Consider the following 18,506-nt stretch of genomic DNA (forward strand, 5'->3'; position numbering starts at 1 on the left):
AGAAAATAAGTTTAAGACAGTCATATTACAGTAGGTAAAATTAACTTTTGTATTCTTTACAAGCATAGATTTTTCTCTGTTTATTACCTCTCTTATACCATCTGTTATAAACAATTCTAGAAAGCAAATAAAGTCACTTTCTACAATAAATAGAGCATCGTGTGCTTCACAGCAGACGCGACTGAGACACATAGGCCCCATGCCACAGCAGGATCTGAGCCGTTTCCCATTCTAAAAGAGCAGTTTTAAAAATGAGACTCAGAGAGAGACTGAAAGATTCAAAGAGACTGAAAAAAAAAAAAGGGAGAAAGAGACTAAGAAAGAGAAAGTGTTGGGGGGAAGAAAGAGACAGACACAGAAAGAGAGAGAGAGAGAGAGAAAGCCCCGAGATCTTACAACACAGGTTGAGACGAAGGTCACATAGTCCACAGCCGACCGACTACCTGGGGAGGGGGGACGCATTGGCTCCTTTAAATAAACCACACTGTGTGCATTTAAAATACTCAGCCACACAATGGAGGACTCCAGTAATGGAAACTATAGGCCTGAATAATTTAGAACAGTATTTTACAATTATATACACTATGTCCTTCCCTAGCCATAGGCTGTATTGTAGTTTTATTATTGTACAAAATCCAAAACCCCATCCTTTATGTTATAGAGAGTTTTGTTGGTTCCCTTTTAAACTCTGGCTCATGTCCCAAACGTATAAGAAGTCGTGGCGGTTGGTTGGTTGTATTTTTAAAAAGTGTGTAAAAATGGCAGTGATCTCCCCAGTGACTTTGTTTTGTCCAAAACTCCCCTATGAAAAATTTAAAACAATTAAAAAGAACGTCAGGTTAAAAATCAACATGGCAATCAGCGGCCTGCAACCTGGCCCTGCAACTTTGGTGCTTAAGAGGTGAAAAGAAACATCCAGAGAACAGACATCGAAGCCTCTGAAAGTTGTGTTGGTTTGTCAGTCAGCATTCCCGTTTCACAGTTTTTTTCCCTTCTGTTTTTGAGAAGGTAAAGGTGGAGAGGGGGTTGAAGGAGAAGAGGGAAGGGGACAGAGGGTTTGAAATAAAAGACTGTGTTCCCTGGAGTTCGGAGCAGCAGAGGCTGGGCAGGGCAGAGCGCAGCACAGGACACGAAGATGCTGGACTGCAGGCCCCACGCCATCCCTGCTGGTAGAGAGAGAGGCTAGAGGCTGCAGGTGCAGAAAAGGAAAAGCCCACGAGGAGAGGCTAGGAGGAGTGAAAGGGCAGACCCAGCCAAAGGGCACAGCTTCACCCAACAACCCTCGGAATCCACGTGGACAGATGGACACTGGCACAAGCAGCCTGGTCTGCTGACAGGAGCCCATCCAGCCTAAGCCCACCTCTCTGCAAGACAGAAGAGGGCCGGAGGGGCCCTGCCTCAATCTAAGCGGGCAAGCTCTCACAGGCTGGCCTCAGCTGCTTGTCTGTAGCACATGTAAGGGGGTGGGGAGGTGTGCTGGTGAAGGGGTCACCCAAGTGGTAGGCTAGCAGCTGGCCTCAAAGGGAATGAGCCATAAAAAGAAAAAGATCAGTTTGGTGATGGTTTCTGTCAGTTTGGCACAAGAGGAAGTTGGGAAAGGAACAAGGGAAAAAGAGAGACTGGGCAGAGGTGCAGAAGATGGGACAGGGAAGAGGTATGAGGATGGGTGATGGAGAGAGAGGGTGAGCTCCGTGAGATTCCCCGTGGGACCCTAGTGTATCCACAGCACCTCTGGGGTCAGTGTCAGAGCCTCGCTCACCCTGAGGTGTAGTTAGTTGGGAATGGGTGGGAGGGGGCCAGGCACACCCTTGAGAAAGCCCAAGACCTCTTGCTTTCTGGGGCCAGGTCTATCTCCTCGGCTGGGCCCAAGCCTCACAGCTGTTTCTATTTCTAACTGGTTCTTCGGTGGACCAGCCCCTGAGGGAGCTCAGGTGGGAGTTTTTGGCACACAGCAGGCCCACCAGGGGAACCATGCAGTCAGTCAAAACTGGGGCCTTGTCCTTGGGGAGGATACAGCCCAGTCCCTGGCCTGCCATGGAAGGGGCAAGCTGCCAGCCATACGTCTGGCTGGGGCAGGAAGAGGCTTCTCTGTGCCCCACAGGACGGAGGCAGGGCAGGCAGATGCAGGCCAGGCCCTGCCCTTACAGGTAGCTGGAGGTGACAAAGGAGTGGGGTCCCCGCACTCGGCTCAGGTGGATCATCGCACGGTCGTAGGCCACCTGCACTGACTTGCGGATGCTGGTCTTGCGGCCTTCCAGCATCTTGAGCTTGTCCACAGTGTCTTCCACACCCAGGGGCAGGACTTTGTCCCTCGGAAGCCACTGCCTAAAATACAAGCACAGTAAGAAGCCTGGACCGTGGTGGGTCCCAAAGGAGGCTCTTCTGGACCCACTTGCCCAGGACCAGCAAAGCCAGGGGGAGGGGACAGGGCAGAGGGAGGCAGACTGGGACGCCACAGGCGGGAAGCCACCAAGGGACATATTTTGCAGCCAGGCCCTTACTTGGGCCGAGGACACTCACTCAGCTTAGACGGTTGCAAGAGGGAAGCCCGTGTGCCCCCAGGGAGACTAGCTGAGTCATCTGGAGGGCTCTGAGCCTCACCCTGCCTTGCGGAGTCAGGGAGCTACAGCTAGGAAGTGGAGCTGATGCCAGGAATCGATGAAATGATCTCTGGTGGGGCCTGCACCTGGTGTTTTTTAAAAGATCCCTGGGTGAATATAACATGTGGCTAAGAGCCCAGCCTTTGGAGCCAGATCTTGGTTTGTATCCCAGTTCTGGCTATGGATTCTTGGCTTTCTGAGCCTCAGCTTCCTCATCTGCAAAACGGATTGGGAGGGGATTAATGAAGATTTAAATGAGGACCAAATGAAATCATGCATGTAAAGCAATTTGCATAAGGAAATGGGGTAAATGCTCAATAAATGATAGCTATTAGCTAGTCCTACCTCTTCACTCTACAGAAGCAGAGGTGAAAGAATCCTCCTGCTGGTGTTTGCAAGCCATGAGCAGACAAGCCCCTTGCGGTGGATCCTGCACTGCCCAGAACTCTCCGCCCAGGACTGAGACATGCTTTCCTGCAGCCGCTGGGAGTGTTGGCAGATTACAGGCTCTCAAGTGAGTCCCGCTCCAGGAATCACCCCCCACCAACATCACGCCCCTCCCCAGGGGCAGCCAGCATTCAATGACTGGTTGACATGGGGGTACAAAGGCACAGCCCTAATCCCTGACATCTCTAATGAGCCACCCAGCTCCAGAGCTCCAAACAGGATGAGCTGAGGCCTCTGCAGCAAGTGCACTGCAGTTCAACTTTTTCCTCTGCCCAGCGCTGCACCCCCTCACCCCCACAGCTCTTCCCAATAAGACTCCTAATACAAATCTCCATCTCAGAGTGTTTCGCAAGGAATCTGATCTGCAATACCCCTCAGTTACTATTAACAACATTAATCAGTGTTATTAGTAACACCAGGTTACTGTTAACATGGCAAATGCAGACCAGCTGCTGGCAGGTAACCCTTCACCTTCACCTGGGTGGAAGCAGGGTGGTCGAGCCCACAGCCCCTCTGTGTACCTCTCCGGCACGTCCGCATTAGAACAGCCACCTGGTTGGGCCCCTCAGCCTGCATCCTGGTGCACCCTCCCAGCAGCAGCACCCACTCACCAGGTGCGTTTGTTGTCAAAGAAGAGGACAAGGAAGAGCTTCTCTCCAGCCTCGGCCTGTTTCTGCTCTCCCAGCTTCAGAACATCCAGTGGGGGGACGGGGATGGGGACGCCATTGTGCAGAAGGCCCTCCCGGGGCATCTTGGGATCGATGATCTGGAAGCAGGAAAGGAGACAGCATTCAGCTGGGGGTGGACGGGGTGAACAGTGTGCCCTGCTGTAGGACTAACCACTGAACCACCGTACACCAAAGCTATGCAGGGGATTGGCTCTGCCCACAACGCAGTGATGGAGGGGCTGACCTCTTCCAATGACCCTCAGTACCCCAAACAGAAATTTTGACTCTGTTTCCCCAGATATTGTCCTAATCCTTTGGCCCTTTCCAATCAGACCTTCCGACAAGGGAGCTTGCTCCATCAACTGTCAGGCCCCAGAGCTGAAAGAGAAGTACTGGGAAGCCAGGGTGGGGGGTTTTCAGAAGTGAGTGGAGCATCTCTGACATCCAGGCCATACAGACAAACGCCTTCCTCCCAATGTCCCTTAGGGGAGAGGAATGGAGGCCATTTTTTCCCCTGCCAATTTCCCTTTAGAACCTATGCAATTCATTTCAAAATCTCAGGGGCTTCCTAGACACCATGGCTGTGAAGAAGGTCCTGCATCGGCCAGAGGGCCCATCCCTTTGGTTCTACCTAAACAGATCTCCTGGTTACCCACCACCTTCCTGTCTGACTATAATCCTTCCTGGTGCATAGACCAGATACAATTTTAGCACCTCCACGGTAAAATCAAGAGAGAAGGCAAAAGACTGAGTGTGGAGGGTTGCTGAAGAGGGGAGAATGATGTGGTCGGAAACAAGGGCCACTGGAAGAATTAGTCCTTGAGGCTGCAGGCTCCACAAGGGCAAGGGCTCAGCAAAATGCCTGGTGGCATCAACACAACAATAATTCTCCAGCTCTGTGGAGCACTGACAAAGTTACCAAAGCTCCTAATTATTCACACATCATCTTATTTCATCCTCTTGCTGATGCTGAGAAGACTGCTGACAAGTGTTAGATGACAGAGGAGAACGCCAAGCACAGAAGGATGTATGTAGCTGGCTGGGACTAAAACCAGGCGCCTGGACCAGGCTTGGACCTCTGCTGCCCACTGCCTCCTACACAGCCCCTGCTTCCAGAGCAGCTGGCTGATAATCTCTGTGCACCAAGGCCAGGGAGACTTGGAAACTTACGGAGGAAGCAGCTTTCTCCAGAGATGGAGAAATCTTAATTCCTATACCCTGTCCCAGGGGGCCTCTTATAATAATAAATTGCTCTATTTACTTTTGGGTGTCTGCCAGCTTCCCTACATCCTTCTCAAGATAAGCAGCTAAAAGCAGGTCCTCTAGTTAAGAGTTTACTCTAAGGAAGAACCACCACTACCCTGCCCCCAGCTGTGTAATTTGGTAAAAACTCTAACTCCCAGCCTGTCTGTCCCTCCTGGGACTGAAGCTAAGGGTCCTAATGAGAACCACCAGACAAGCCCTCCTGAACTTCCTCGATTATCAACAGTGGGGATAGTGCCTGGCTTGGAAAGTGGGGCAGACTGTGAAAAGTGTCCCCCCAAGGGCAGAAGCAAGATGGGCAAGTCTGCCTCTTAAGGGGAGCTCGCCTCCCTTTTTAAAGAAGACAGAGGCAAATGTATCCCCAAATAATAAATAATGGTCCATTCACTCAAATGTCATGCAGATGTAAAACAACATGGAAATAAAGTCTGTGATAACATTTAACACATTACATAATAAATGTGTACACACACTATTGTTACAGCTATAATATATAAACGATAAATAGAAGCAACAATACAAAATGCTTATAGATGATGTCCTAATGCTGGGATTTGTGTTGATTTCCTCTCTTTTTCCAAAGCTTCTGTAATGTAGATACATAATTTTTACAGAAAAACAAAAAACATTTTTTTAAAGAACAAGAGCCTCAGAAATTTAAAAACCGTATAGTCACTATATGCACAAGTACATATTTAAGTATGCAGAGGAAAACGACTGGGAGAGCATAAACCAAAATAAAAACACAGGTTGTATTCACGTGGTGGGTTTTTTCAGGTGGTGGCTGAATTTCTTTATCACGAAAGAAAATGTATGATTAAGCAGATAATTAAAAAGGAAAAAAAGAGGGGCTTCCTTGGTGACGCAGTGGTTAAGAATCCGCCTGCCAATACAGGGGGACATGGGTTCGATCCCTGGTCCAGGAAGATCCCACATGCTGCGGAGCAACTAAGCCCGTGTGCCACAACTACTGAGCCTGCGCTCTAGAGCCTGCAAGCCACAACTACTGAGCCCGCAAGCCACAACTACTGAGCCCACGTGCCACAACTACTGAAGCCCACGCGGCTAGATCCCATGCTCCGCAACAAGAGAAGCCACGACAATGAGAAGCTCGCACACCCCAACGAAGAGTAGACCCTGCTCACCGAAACTAGAGAAAGCCCGCGCACAGCAATGAAGACCCAACACAGCCAAAAAATAAATAAATAAATTTATTTAAAAAAAAGAAACAAAAAAAGGGAAAAAAAGAGACTAGTTTTAGACTGGCTTTCTTTGTATTGTGAGATTAAAAAAACAGAACTAAACCTGCACAGTCTTAATCAATTCTTCAACAACTAAGCTGGGGGTCTCACTGACAGCTGGGCATGGAGCCTGTGAAGGCAGCCCCAGGTCCAACCTCCTCAGCACTGGATCACAACGTGGATCTCCCACCTGCCACTGCTAAGCAGGGGGTAAGGCAGGTAGCATGGGTTCCAATATGACTCCAGCAAGTCGTATAACCTCTTGGAGCTACAGTTTGGTCACCTGTCCAAAAAGGATCAGAGTTCCTGCACTCTTCACCTTAAGAGGCTGCTGCCTATGAAAAGAGCCATAGACACAAATGAGCTGGGAGAGGCTCAGAGCTCTGTGTGCATGCATAGGCTGGCAGGGCGGTTCTCAACACCCACTATAGATCATCTGGGGAGTTTTAAAAAAAAATTCATAAAACAAAGAAACAAAAATATTCACGCCTTGGTCTGGCTTTAGAGAGTCTAATACAGTTGTTCTGAGATGGGGCCCCAGTATCTACATTGTTTAAAAAATTCCCCCAGATGATTCTGACATGCCCCAAAGGTTAGAATCAGTATTTTCAGGGCCAGATGGATATTACCTCCCTAATATAGAAAGAGCCCTAAGACATAACAATCAAGGTGGTAAAAATTAGAATTTTTAGCTACTGCTACTACGGAAAAAATGGAAATTTTAGCTACTGTTGGTGGGAGTATAAACCGGAACTAATGTTCTAAGGGGCAACTTGGCGATTTGCATCAGAATTTTGCATAGATGCCCCAAGAAGGCATTCCTAAGACTTCTTCACTGTGAAGAAATAACCATGGATGTGCACAAATGTTAAGCTAAAATGATGCTTACTGCTGGCTGTTTATCATAGTGAAAAATTCAAAGTGATCTAAATGACCAACTAGGGAATGGTTAAAATAAGGTACACGCATACGACTGAAGATGATGCAGTAATGAAAGTGTTGCTGATGAAGAATGTTTAATGGCATAAGACATGCATGCTCATGGTGTGCTGTTAAGTGAAGGGGAGGTTAAACAGAGTACGGTCTCATATTTATGCACATTTATGCATTAAACAGAAAAAAAAGGGCTGAGGATATACATCAAGAGGTAATCTCTGAATAGATGGGACTGTGGGTGATTTTGAACTCAGTGGCTCAGAACACAGGCTTTGACATCACACACTTTGAGCCTTGGGCTCAAATTCCAACCCTGCCACTTAATAGCTAGATGACCATGGTAGCAAATAGATCTTCAGTTTTTTCCCCTACAAAATGAGAATAACCATACCTTCCTCAGCATTTCAAGAACTTAGCATGACAGACATTAAGTAAAACACCTAAGCATTATTAACAGCTTTTACAATTTTCTACAATGAGCACATATTACTTTTTGCATAATAATTTTTTTTATTTAGCAAATAAATATATGCTATTAAATCGCTAAGAGCCCTAGCTTCTGTCTGCATACTTTAACCTATTTTAAGTGCCCTAAGCTGGGAGTCTAGCTGGTGTGACCCACCCAGGCTGGGATAAAACCTCCCTCCCTTCTGCAGCTAAAGGCACCCTGACTCCCAATCACACTCTGCTGGCTTGATCCAATCAGATAAGCCCCCAAGGCAAGGCAGGGGCCAGACCACCCAGGGGAGGGAGGAGGATCAGGTAGACTCACCAAGGCAGGGTAGGAGGGATAACCTCGGCACTTGGCCCACACCAGCTCCAGGGGCTCCAGGTCTCCACGGTCTTCAAAGGGCATCAGGAGGCTTCTGCCTGGGGGTGGGGGAGGGGAGGAGACAGTGCCCAAGGGGGCATGGAATGGTGCCCAGGAGGCCTGACCGGGGCCTCCATTTGACTGGGGCAGCCCTGGAATGAGTGAGCAACATCCCCTCCACCCTTCCTCTTCCCTACCCTCTCCTTAGTTCTTAAGACTAGATCAGGAGACAGCAAACTTGTTCTTTAAAAGGCCAAATAGTAAGTATTTTAGGTTTTGCAGTCTCCATTGCAACTACTCAACTCTACTATTGTAGCATGAAAGCAGCCATAGACAATTGGTAAATGAACAAGCACTGCTGTATCCCCATAAAACTTTATTTCTGGACACTGAAATGTGAATTTTGTGTAATTTTCACGTGTTACAAAATATCATTCTTCTTTTGATTTTCAATCATTTGAAGATGTAAAAACCATTCTTGGCTCGTGGGCCCTACAAAAAGGCAACAGGTTACAGTTTTCTGACCTCTGAACTAGAACCCTAGGTTGATGTTCCTTGGAAAAATATAACTGCTTCATCACCAGGACACCAGGAAGAAGGACTATAACCCATCTTGGCAAAGCCACTATCTGCTCTCTGGGCCTCCCTGACTGGTGGGCCTCATGATGGAGGCTTCATGGAGAAAGATGCCTGGGATGGACATCCCAGTAAAACTACTTGCTAAATGAGTTCTTTAGCAAGGCCACACCTGGCTATCCAGGACACCTGGCTGCACAGCGCTCAGCAGAGCCAAGCAGGTCTGCAGATTCTTTTCTTGCCTGTTTTGTCAGAACCTTACACAGGGTGTCCTGCCTGGGGCAGGCACCACATCTCTTCGGCTTACTTTGTTCTGCAACTAATGCATTAGCACATATGGATGGGTACTTCACAAATGTCTCTGAGCACACAGAGGAACCTCCCTTCCCCTCCCCAGTCTATAAGCTGGCAACAGGGAGGTGACCACACTCAACTAAGGAAAAGATCCAAATTCCACAGAGTAGAAATTATGTTCCTAAGGAAACATTACCATCTACACATATAATTTTTTATAAAGTGTATTCCTGATAATGAGGTCTTGTTTTCTGTCTATTAAATCAATAGCAATAACAACAAAAAGACAAAATCCAATACTGAAGAGGCAGGCTGCGGGGAAACTGGTGCAATCATATACTGCTGAGGAAACTGCAGACCAGTCTAATCCTTTCAGAATATAATTTGGCGGTAAGTCTCAAGAGCCGTTAAAAAAAAAAGTATGAACAATCTACTCCAGTAAATTCCTTCCCTGGGAATTTGTTCTTAGAAAAATAACTTTTAAAATGAATAAGAGGTTTTTGAACAAAAATATGGGTTCACTACATTACGTATAATGTTAAAAGTTGGAAATAACCAAATTCTAACAATGAAACAAGTAAATTATAATGCATTGATTGGAAGATAACATTGAAAAAAGCAGAATATGAAAGAGCATATGTTTTGGATTAGCATTTTGTTAAAAACGTGCCTGAAATAAATAGAAGGCAACAAAGAGAAATGAAGACAATTGTGTTAAGGTGATGCAACAGTGGAAGGTCAGTTTCCTTTTTAAATTTCCTTCGGCATCATTTTAATAATTACGTGGTTTTAAAAATAAGAATAAAATGTCACCACCAGAAGCACAAAGTACGTGCCAATCCGCTCCCAGTTTTGCACTAGATGCTGTACAAATTAACCTAGACATAAGCTCTGCCTTCTGGGCACTGACAGTCAGACAGTAATGAAACATGCAGGCATGCATTCATCAACACACATATGAAAAAGAAACTGATGCTAAGGGAAAATAAAGCAGTTGGGAAAAGGAAAGAGGGGAAGAGAAGCCCTGAAGGCTGAGTGTTAGATGGAAGCTTCAAAGACAGGGCATCCAGAGTGCACACCCCCCATAGGAGGGCTGGACAGAGGTGTGCTCAGAGAACAGCCAGCCCTGCACCTGCTCCACCTGAGCACCACCCAGGCCTCTCCTTTGGCTCTGCCCTGTCCTTTATTCCTTCAGTCCGAGGAGATAAGATCCATGTGTTTTACTGTTTGGACCTGCTGGAGTAGAATGTCTCCATTCTACTCCAGCAGGGAGTAGAAGCATTGGATCACATGAAATTACAGGGTTATGTGTGAAATTCAGTGACACAGGATATCATATTACTCCTGTGAGGGCAGACTGGAAATATCTATCAAAATTACAAATGCATACTTCCTTCAATACAGCAAGAGTATATCTATAGATATACTCCCCAGGGATACAAAATGATCTTTGTACAAGGTTGCTCACTGCAACATTGACTATGACAGTTAAACGAAAACAATCTAAATGTCCATCTGCAGAGGCCCAGCTAAGTAAATGATAGCACACCTATGTAATGGGGCATTAGACAGCCAATAAAAAGCACAAAAGAATCTCCAAGATATACTATTAACTGAAAAAAGGCATGGTTTAGAGGAATGTGCATGTTAGGCTTCTCTGCTCACTCTTTTAAATATACACACAAGTTTTTGGTTTGTGTACGTATGGATTACATCTGGAAAGACACAAAAGAAACCACTAACAGTGGCTATTCTAGGGAGGGGAGAACTGGCTTTTCATTATGCACCCTTTTGTATGTTTCTGATTTTTGTCACCATGGTATGTGTTACTTATTCAAAATAAGATGAATTAAAAAAAAAGAAAAAGGAGTATGAATGACCTGGGAGGAAGGGCCATTTCCCTGACCAGTGCCCCCAGGTTCGGAGGAGCTCAGGGTCTGGCTGCAGCCCGCAGAACTGGTTCTCTGGAAGGCCTGGTCCCCCAAGATGCACCTGTACAGCACTCCTCACCTGAGCCGTTGTAGTCAGAGTCTCCGTTCACACCTTCCAGGAAGGGCACTCGAGACAGGGCTGGCTTCCCTCGGCTGCGTTTGGGGGGTGTCAGACCACTGCATATAGAGCAGGGAGGGAGAGAGGAGCGAAATGAACAATTTCAGTGAGTAACACATCCACTCCTGCTCTCCCATCTCTGCTAGGAGCAGAGCTGCAAAAACCCTTCAAGGAGAATGGTTTCTCACCTTCCCCTAAAAACTCATACTAACCCATGATATACTTCTGACCAGAATGTTCCCACGAAGGTTAAGGAAACATTTCATCCATGTGGAAGGACTGAACTTGGAAAGAGAGGCCTGCTCCCCTGCCCAGGGATACTGGATTTCATCCAGGGGGAAGGTCACCCCAGGCACTTGTCAATCTTTCCAGAGTCTAAGCAGCCTGGCCATGAGGAGGGTCTGTCTCACATCTGCCCAGAATTCTTAACTCTCTGGTTCACACTGCTTCTCTAGAAACCAATTTATTTTTGAGGTACAAAAATCTGCCTCTTTCCCAAATTTTCTATAATGGACATGCCTTACTTCCTTAATTAGAAAAGACTTTTTAAATTGGAAAAACAATCCACGTCTCACTTCTACTTTGTGTGACGTTTTTCTTAGACAGAGATGGATTTTTTTAACTACCAAGCAGACCAGTTTTTTTAAAATATGGCTACTGTAAAGAGATAAAAAATATATAGTAGACAAAGACTAGAAGGTAATAGGCAAAAATGAGAACAGTAATACAAGAATAATGGTATAACTGGAACCCACCCAGGCATCAGTATTTTTAAATTGCTCCCAATGCAATTCTAATGTACAATCACAGAAGCCTCTGGGCAAGAATGATGTGGCTATGGGTTTTTCCCATTCAAACTTTAAAAAATATTACTGCTATATAATTATTTCAACAAAAAAAGTGCTTATAAGACAAGTCAACAACCTGCAGTAGAGCGAAAATGCTTAAGAAACCCCTAATGGGACACGAAGAGGCCAGGGTGAAGACTGGTTGGAGGGTAGGGTACTCCTGCTTTACTGAATCATAACTGACTTTATCATGGTCTTATACAGAAAACCTGGCACAATGAGAACCTGATGAATCATAATCCTTCAGTTACTAGTAGGTTGGGAGCTTTCTTCCTGCTAGTCAAAATGAGGACCTGTTGGGGAAAAAAACAACACCCAGTTCACATTCAGGATTCAGTTCCCATGCACCCTACAAAAATCTGCCACTGGACTTAAAGAATCTGAGTCCTTATAAAAATGTAAGGTACTGGTAGTTCTATTAGGAAAGCCTCTCCAAGTTCACATCATGGATCTGGGGAGACATCTCCAAATACAACAGAGGAGGGCACAACCAAGCAGTTAAGAGAGAAACTCTGGAGTCAGACTACCTGGGTTCAGAACCTCACTCTTCTACTCATTCATTCTGTGACCTTGAGCAAGTTAACCTCTCTGAGGCTTGTGTTCCCCATGTGTTGCTGTGAGGATTTAATGGATTAATACACAGAAAGCACTCAGTACAGAACACACCAAGTATTCAATAAATAGCAGTTATATAGTAAATATTATTATATAAACGGCAGTAAATTTTAATGTCTCACTTTAATATTATAAACTACCGACGTTATACTATCAGATGATGAGCTCTGAGAAGGTTGAGCTCAATGAGATAGGATGTAACACCAAAACTAGGTCCATATGTTCCCGTTTCATAGAAAAACGCACAAGTGACTCGATCATGGCCTGCATTTCAGCCCTCTCTCTAAGTTACCCAGGTCTAAGCAGACAGCCCAATCTATAATTATTTTGCTTACTGGCTTAACATTTATCTCTCCCTTCTAGATGATAAGCTCCTTGAGAACAGACACCTTATCAGGGCTTAGAACAGTACCTGGCTCACGGTAAGTGCTCAATTAATAATTGAATGAGTGACCCATAGAAGCGGGTGCAGCTCCAAACTGCTCAGAAGATCATTAGAAAAGATAAACCCAGGGACAGGATGGGAAGGGGATGGGATTAGTGACCAGAAATTCTTTCAAGGTTCTTTATTCTGCGATTATATGATTCTGGTCTAAGATCTTCCTTTATGTACTTACCCGCACAATGTAGGAAAAAAGAAAACAAAGACAAAGAAAAAAAACCCTGTAGTTGAAGTCCTGAATCTCCTGTTTTAAACCTCGAAATTCTACTGAGAACCACTGAGTTAAAGAGGAAACACCTTCCAAGGGCATTGTTCCCACACTGAGCAGGGCCCCAGAGAAATTGGTGGCTTTGGCATGTTCTGCAGAAAGGCAAGCAGTCTGAACGGGTGGGCTAACCAGAGCCTGGCCTGGCTTGCTCCTTGCGGCTCACAGCTGGGAAGAGCACCCTTTGTGGAGGGAGGGGCCGAACACACCTTCTACCTTTAGTCAAGGACTAAGAGGGGACAGTTTGATAACCCCACCCCAATGAACTGGGTTTCCAGGCACCCTATCTTTGAAGGGAGTCAGGAACTCCAACCCGGGACCGGGCTAGAAGCATCCTGTAAGACTTTGAAATCTCTGCCTCTTCTCTATGCCTGGTAACTGTGTTTTCCCATCCACTCCTGTATCTCTAGAGCTGCAACACGGAGGGAGACAGCTAGGACATTTCTGAGGCTTGGTGGGGAAGAAAATCTGTAAGGAGCCACTGAAAGCTGGGCCCTGCTACAGCGGGGGAGCAGTCCAGGCCCAAGGGGGCATCTGGGGGCCTCCAAGAGCCCAGCACCAGTGTAGAGTGAGAACCCAATAGAACCTACACCCAGCCAGCCTTTGAAGCACTTCAAACACAGACACATAGTATTTTGGTGCTGCCCTGGGACCTCTCCTCCCTTGCTCTGAACCCAGAATCCATCCAATAGCCATGTGGAGGGACCATGAGGTCAGCCTTCAGGACAAGTCATTCTTCTTCTGTGGCACCGAAAGTCTCCCATTTCCAAGAGTCCCATACTCCCTGGTGTCTTGCAGAGCATACAACACAGAGCAGAGATTCAATAAACTCTTAGACGTGGAAGAAACTTGAAGGTTCTCGTCTCAGAAATCCTCCCTTCAGGTGAAAGAATGAGAAAAGAAACCCATCCCTTCCCAGCTCAAAGATGGTAGAAGAGCTGGGGCCTTTTTCAGACTAAAAGGCAATTCCAAATTTCCTATCTGCCCATTTCTTTTTCCTACACCACACTTCTAAAGAGGCCACTGCTATGATGCCCCAAAAGGCAAAGGGCAAAATCATGTCTATAACTGGGTTGTCTAAATGGGCCGGGGGATGGGTGGGGATTGGCTCAAATGTTAACTTCACTGGGCAATACAGAGGGTGTCCCCACCCTCTGGAGCCAAATTCAGCTCTAAAAACCCTGTAAAGCATCAGCACCATTCCTCCCCCTAGTCAGATCAGGCCTGACAGTCAAGGGTCACAACGTTTCCTAGGAGCTACCAGAGTCACAGATGACAGGCTTCTGGAAATAACAGGGGTGCGGGAAGAAAAAAAACTGAGATAAGCAGGAGGAGGTTCAATCGGCAGCTGAAAGGAAAATAAATGGAGAGGTGGCAGAGCTGCAAACAAAGCTTTGGGACAAGTGTTCTTACCTGCAAGCTTCAAATGCCAGTCCACCACTGAGACCCAAACTACATTCTGAGTCAGACCCGCTTTCAGTGTGTTTTCCAAAGCCGTTGGTCACACCTGCCAAGGACAAAGTGAGCCTTAGTGTAGAAACGCCCCCTCCCCTGACACATGCTGCAGTGTGAGGCAGCCACCTTGGGAGGGCTCAGCAAGGAGGGGTGGAGAGGATGGCTGGTCCCTCCTCTTGGGAAATGGGTCTTGGGTGGTGGAGAGAACCTGATAAAGGTTTGGGGGAAATGTTGGTTAGGGCAGTGAGCAGACACTGCATTTACCTTCCCATCCTTCTGGGTTTAGATGAAGGAAAATAGCCCATAGCTCATTCCAGTTACCGTCATTTGACTACGATGGGAAATACCAAGATTTCCTCACTCCGGCTGGTTCACAAGTCCCTGGATCTGCTTCTAATTTCAAGCCTCAATTAACAGGGAGTCTCCTCTGCCTCTTGGGAAGCCCACCCACCTTGCCTCTTCAGATAAACACTCACACACCCTATCCATCACACAGCTGGCAATAGCTAGCTTCATTCTTTTGGGATGGTGTCAGGGGAGGCTGGAGCCGGATAAGAACTGTGTCAACCACACCCTGAGATATCTAGCAGAGCTAGTCAAAGTTGAGGATGGGGGGAACTTTTCAGCAGATCTAAGGCAGACCAGACCTTCCTGGGATGATGGGGAGTCAGATTCCCTGGGTTCTAGACTGGGCTCTGAAATATGGGTCCGTTTTCCTCTTTAAGCCTTGGCTTCTACTTTTGTGAAGTGAAGGTAATACCTTCTTACTTATGGAGGATGCTGTTAAGTATGAATGAGGGAAGGTCTGTTTACAGCAGGGAGCCCTTCAGAGGCAAATGAAGACTGTCTGGTCATACCAGGGACAGGACTCTCACCTGCCGTGAAAGCTTCAACTCTCCTCTCTATCTATCCAATTCCCAACCACCATCCAGAATCCCACAAGTCTGATAGCTGAGCCAAGAGCTCTAAGTCACATATACCTTAGCCAGAAAACTGTGAGGCAAGTCACACCTGTAAGAGCAGGTGTCTGAGCCAACACATCTGGACCCTCACTTGGCTCTGCCTCTAACATTATGACCTCAATTTAAATCACCAAAGCCTACTGTGCCTCATCTATAAAGGATCAACACCTGCTTTTAAGAAACTCCACTAAGGTTGTGCAAAAATATTCCTGGGTACCAGGTAGCTGGGATGGTGGAGGAGAAACAGATTCTAGCCCCCAAGCAGTGGGCCCTCTCAGGTTGGATGAGCCTGATGTCTAGACCTATTTCCCAACAGCAGGATTTTTCATTTTTAGTGCTCAGTGCTGTTTGGCTGTGCCTGATATAACTGAGAGGATGACAACAATAACTGCTACCAACTACTGCTATATACCAAGTGCTTTATATAGGCTACTTCCAATCCTTAGAGCCCCGCAAGGAAGGTGTCACTAGCCCCATATTAGAAATAAGGAATAGGCTCACAGAGGTTAATTGATATGCCCCAGGATACACAGCTAGTAAGAAGATGGGATTTGAACTCAAGTCTGCCTAACTCCAGGCCTCAAGCTCTTGACTCTATATAAACACCCAACTGCCCTACTACAGGGAAGCTTGGACCAGACAGGAAAGGAAGGTACTGCTGGAAACAAAGTATTAGGTAGGAAGACAGAAAAGCAGAGAAAAGCATGTGCTGACCACACAGCCCAAAGCCACCACATAACAGGACATGAGGAGCAAAAGCCAAGAGCAGGCCCCTCCTTGCCAAGTGAGCTGGCCTTCCATATCCCACCAAGACTAAACAACTCTGTCTGGTGATGGAGGCCCTGCATGTCCAGGTCCACCTTGCCCACAGCTTTGGCTCCTGATGCTCCTCTTCACTTTGGAGAGGGAAGCCCCTCTCCAAACTGTCCCTCACAGGGACTCTGTCCTTGTTTCTACACACCTGGGCCCGAGCCCTCTGTTCCTTTCTAGTCTGTCCTCATCCCCAGGGCCAGCTTAGGTACTGTCTACTCATGAAGCCTTCCCAACTCCCCCAGTTCCTATTCCCTGAACACCTCTAGCAGTGCTGTCACCTGACACATAACCACAGACTGTCCAGCACTGGGATATCTCTGCACCTCAGGACACCATCTAGTCTCCCCACTGGACGGTAAACTCTCAGAGTTGGACCTGAGTCTGACTTACTGCTCCCCAGTGACCAGCTTGTGTTGGACATGCAGTAAGGACTCTTTAGTGACAAGCCCCTATTACTACCTCTGAGACCCCATCACCTACGATCCCTTGGCTCACTCTGCTGTGGCCACATAGGTTCCCTCACTGTTCCTCAGACATGCAAGCATGTTTCCACCCCCATGGCCCGTGCACTTGCTAGTCCATCTTTTTGGAACGTCTTTTCCCCAGATACCCAAAGAGCTCACACCTTCAGCTCCTTCAGATCTTTACTCAGAAAGCCTCCCCTGGCCACCCTTTCTAATACCACCTCAGCATCCCCTCTCCCCCCCTTCCCTGCTGGACTTTTCTCCACAGCTTCTAATATGAGATACAATTTACTTATTTGCTTTTAGTCTACCTCCCCTACAAGAGAGGAGACTTGTCTGTTTTATTTATTGATTTTTCCCCCTACACTTTAGTGCCTACAATAATGCCTGATATAAATATCTGATGAATAAATGAACTAAAATGAAGGTAGGAACCATTTTATCATATATAGCTTTATATGCTGCTCCAGGCCAAAGAGAGCCCCAGACACAAGCTAGCCCTCTCAAAACACTTGCTCAAAGCCCATTTCCCCAGGCCACTACTCGTGCACCAGGCCCAACTGTGAGCTACGGAGTCCTCAGTGTTACTACTGGCATCCACAGGGGCCATTAGGGAGGCAGCTGACTGGGGAAGGTGCTGGCTGGCAAGGCAAAGCAGGAAAGCAGATGAGAAGTAGCGAGAGAAGTCACAGGCGAGGTCACCTGTCTCTTCCTCCTGCTGGGGGGACCTCTCCCCTTCGCTCTCACTACAGCTCCTGCTCCTCGGCCGCTTCCGGGAGTGCTGTTCATCCTCGATGCTGGTGGGAGACGCAGGAGAGCCCACTGCGCCATGGTCCTCGCCGTTCTCCAGGGCCCTGTCTGGGCTCCTCTGTAGCTTAACCCCATTCTTGGCCTTCTTGAAGAGGACTGATGTGCGACGGCCCACGCCACTGAGTGGGGCGCCAGCGGGGGATGTATCGGGGGTCATGAGGGACACTCTATTGATGCCATTGTCACTGAGCAGGCGTTGCAAGGGCTCGCTCCCTAGCTGCAGAGGTGATTTTTCCAAAAGCTCATCTTCTTCCACTTTTCTTGGCTTTGGGAATTGGCTTGGAGGTTTGCTATCATTGATGGGTTTCAGAGTTGGGGGATCCGGAGGGGATTCTTGCTCAGACAAGGAAGGCGCAGGCCCAGTAGGCTCCAGGGTTGGTGGGGGAGGCATTTTGGAGTCATCTGTTAGAGAAAAAGAGAATCTGCTTGAACATTTTAGAAAAAGTCTGCCCCTACAAGCCAGATAATGACACTGATAACTAAGAACCAAGAGCATAGGGTGTTAGAAGGTTTGAGACGCGTCTCAGGTCTAAGGTGAAGAGAAGGTAGGACTAAGTTGTGTCTACACTAGTAGTTCTAAACCCTGGCTATGTATTAGTCACTTAGGTAGTTTCTTAAAAATTCCAATGCTGAGGTCCCACCCCAGACAAAATGAAACCAAATAGCTAATGATGGATTTTTTTTTTAAAGCTTACCAGGTGAGTTTGATGAAGTCAAGGTTATAAACCACTGCCCTACACCCAAGAAAGCCCAAAGCCCCCTGCTTAATCAATAATTAGGTAAGTCTCAGCCTCACAGATTAGGGGTCTACAACTCTCTTTAGACCCAGGTGTTTTCCCATCTGTCAATGTATTTTGTTTCATATCACAAGTGAAGCAAGAAGGACAAGCAGAAAGAAGCAGCTTACAGATATGAAAAAACGAGAGCAAGGAAGTTAAATCAGTGGC

The 18,506-nt window shown here is 47.0% G+C and overlaps 1 protein-coding gene across 2 annotated transcripts in view; it reads right to left on the reverse strand.

Moving 5' to 3' along the window:
• Positions 1 to 1,986: 1,986 nt before the first annotated feature.
• The window catches only part of BRPF3 (bromodomain and PHD finger containing 3), a 32,850-nt gene continuing 16,330 nt past the window's right edge, over positions 1,987 to 18,506 (reverse strand). For both annotated transcript variants that reach the window (XM_059938818.1, XM_059938816.1), the window contains exons 8-13: positions 17,452 to 17,961; positions 14,469 to 14,562; positions 10,847 to 10,944; positions 7,928 to 8,025; positions 3,659 to 3,813; positions 1,987 to 2,325 (exon numbers count right to left, since the gene is read on the reverse strand). In XM_059938818.1, the coding sequence (XP_059794801.1) occupies positions 2,142 to 2,325; positions 3,659 to 3,813; positions 7,928 to 8,025; positions 10,847 to 10,944; positions 14,469 to 14,562; positions 17,452 to 17,961 (1,139 nt within the window). In that variant the 3' untranslated portion in view covers positions 1,987 to 2,141. The remainder of the gene's footprint in view (positions 2,326 to 3,658; positions 3,814 to 7,927; positions 8,026 to 10,846; positions 10,945 to 14,468; positions 14,563 to 17,451; positions 17,962 to 18,506) is intronic.

The sequence above is a fragment of the Balaenoptera ricei genome, chromosome 11 (genome assembly GCF_028023285.1).
Source record: "Balaenoptera ricei isolate mBalRic1 chromosome 11, mBalRic1.hap2, whole genome shotgun sequence".
In the NCBI taxonomy this organism is placed as follows: Eukaryota; Metazoa; Chordata; class Mammalia; order Artiodactyla; family Balaenopteridae; genus Balaenoptera; species Balaenoptera ricei.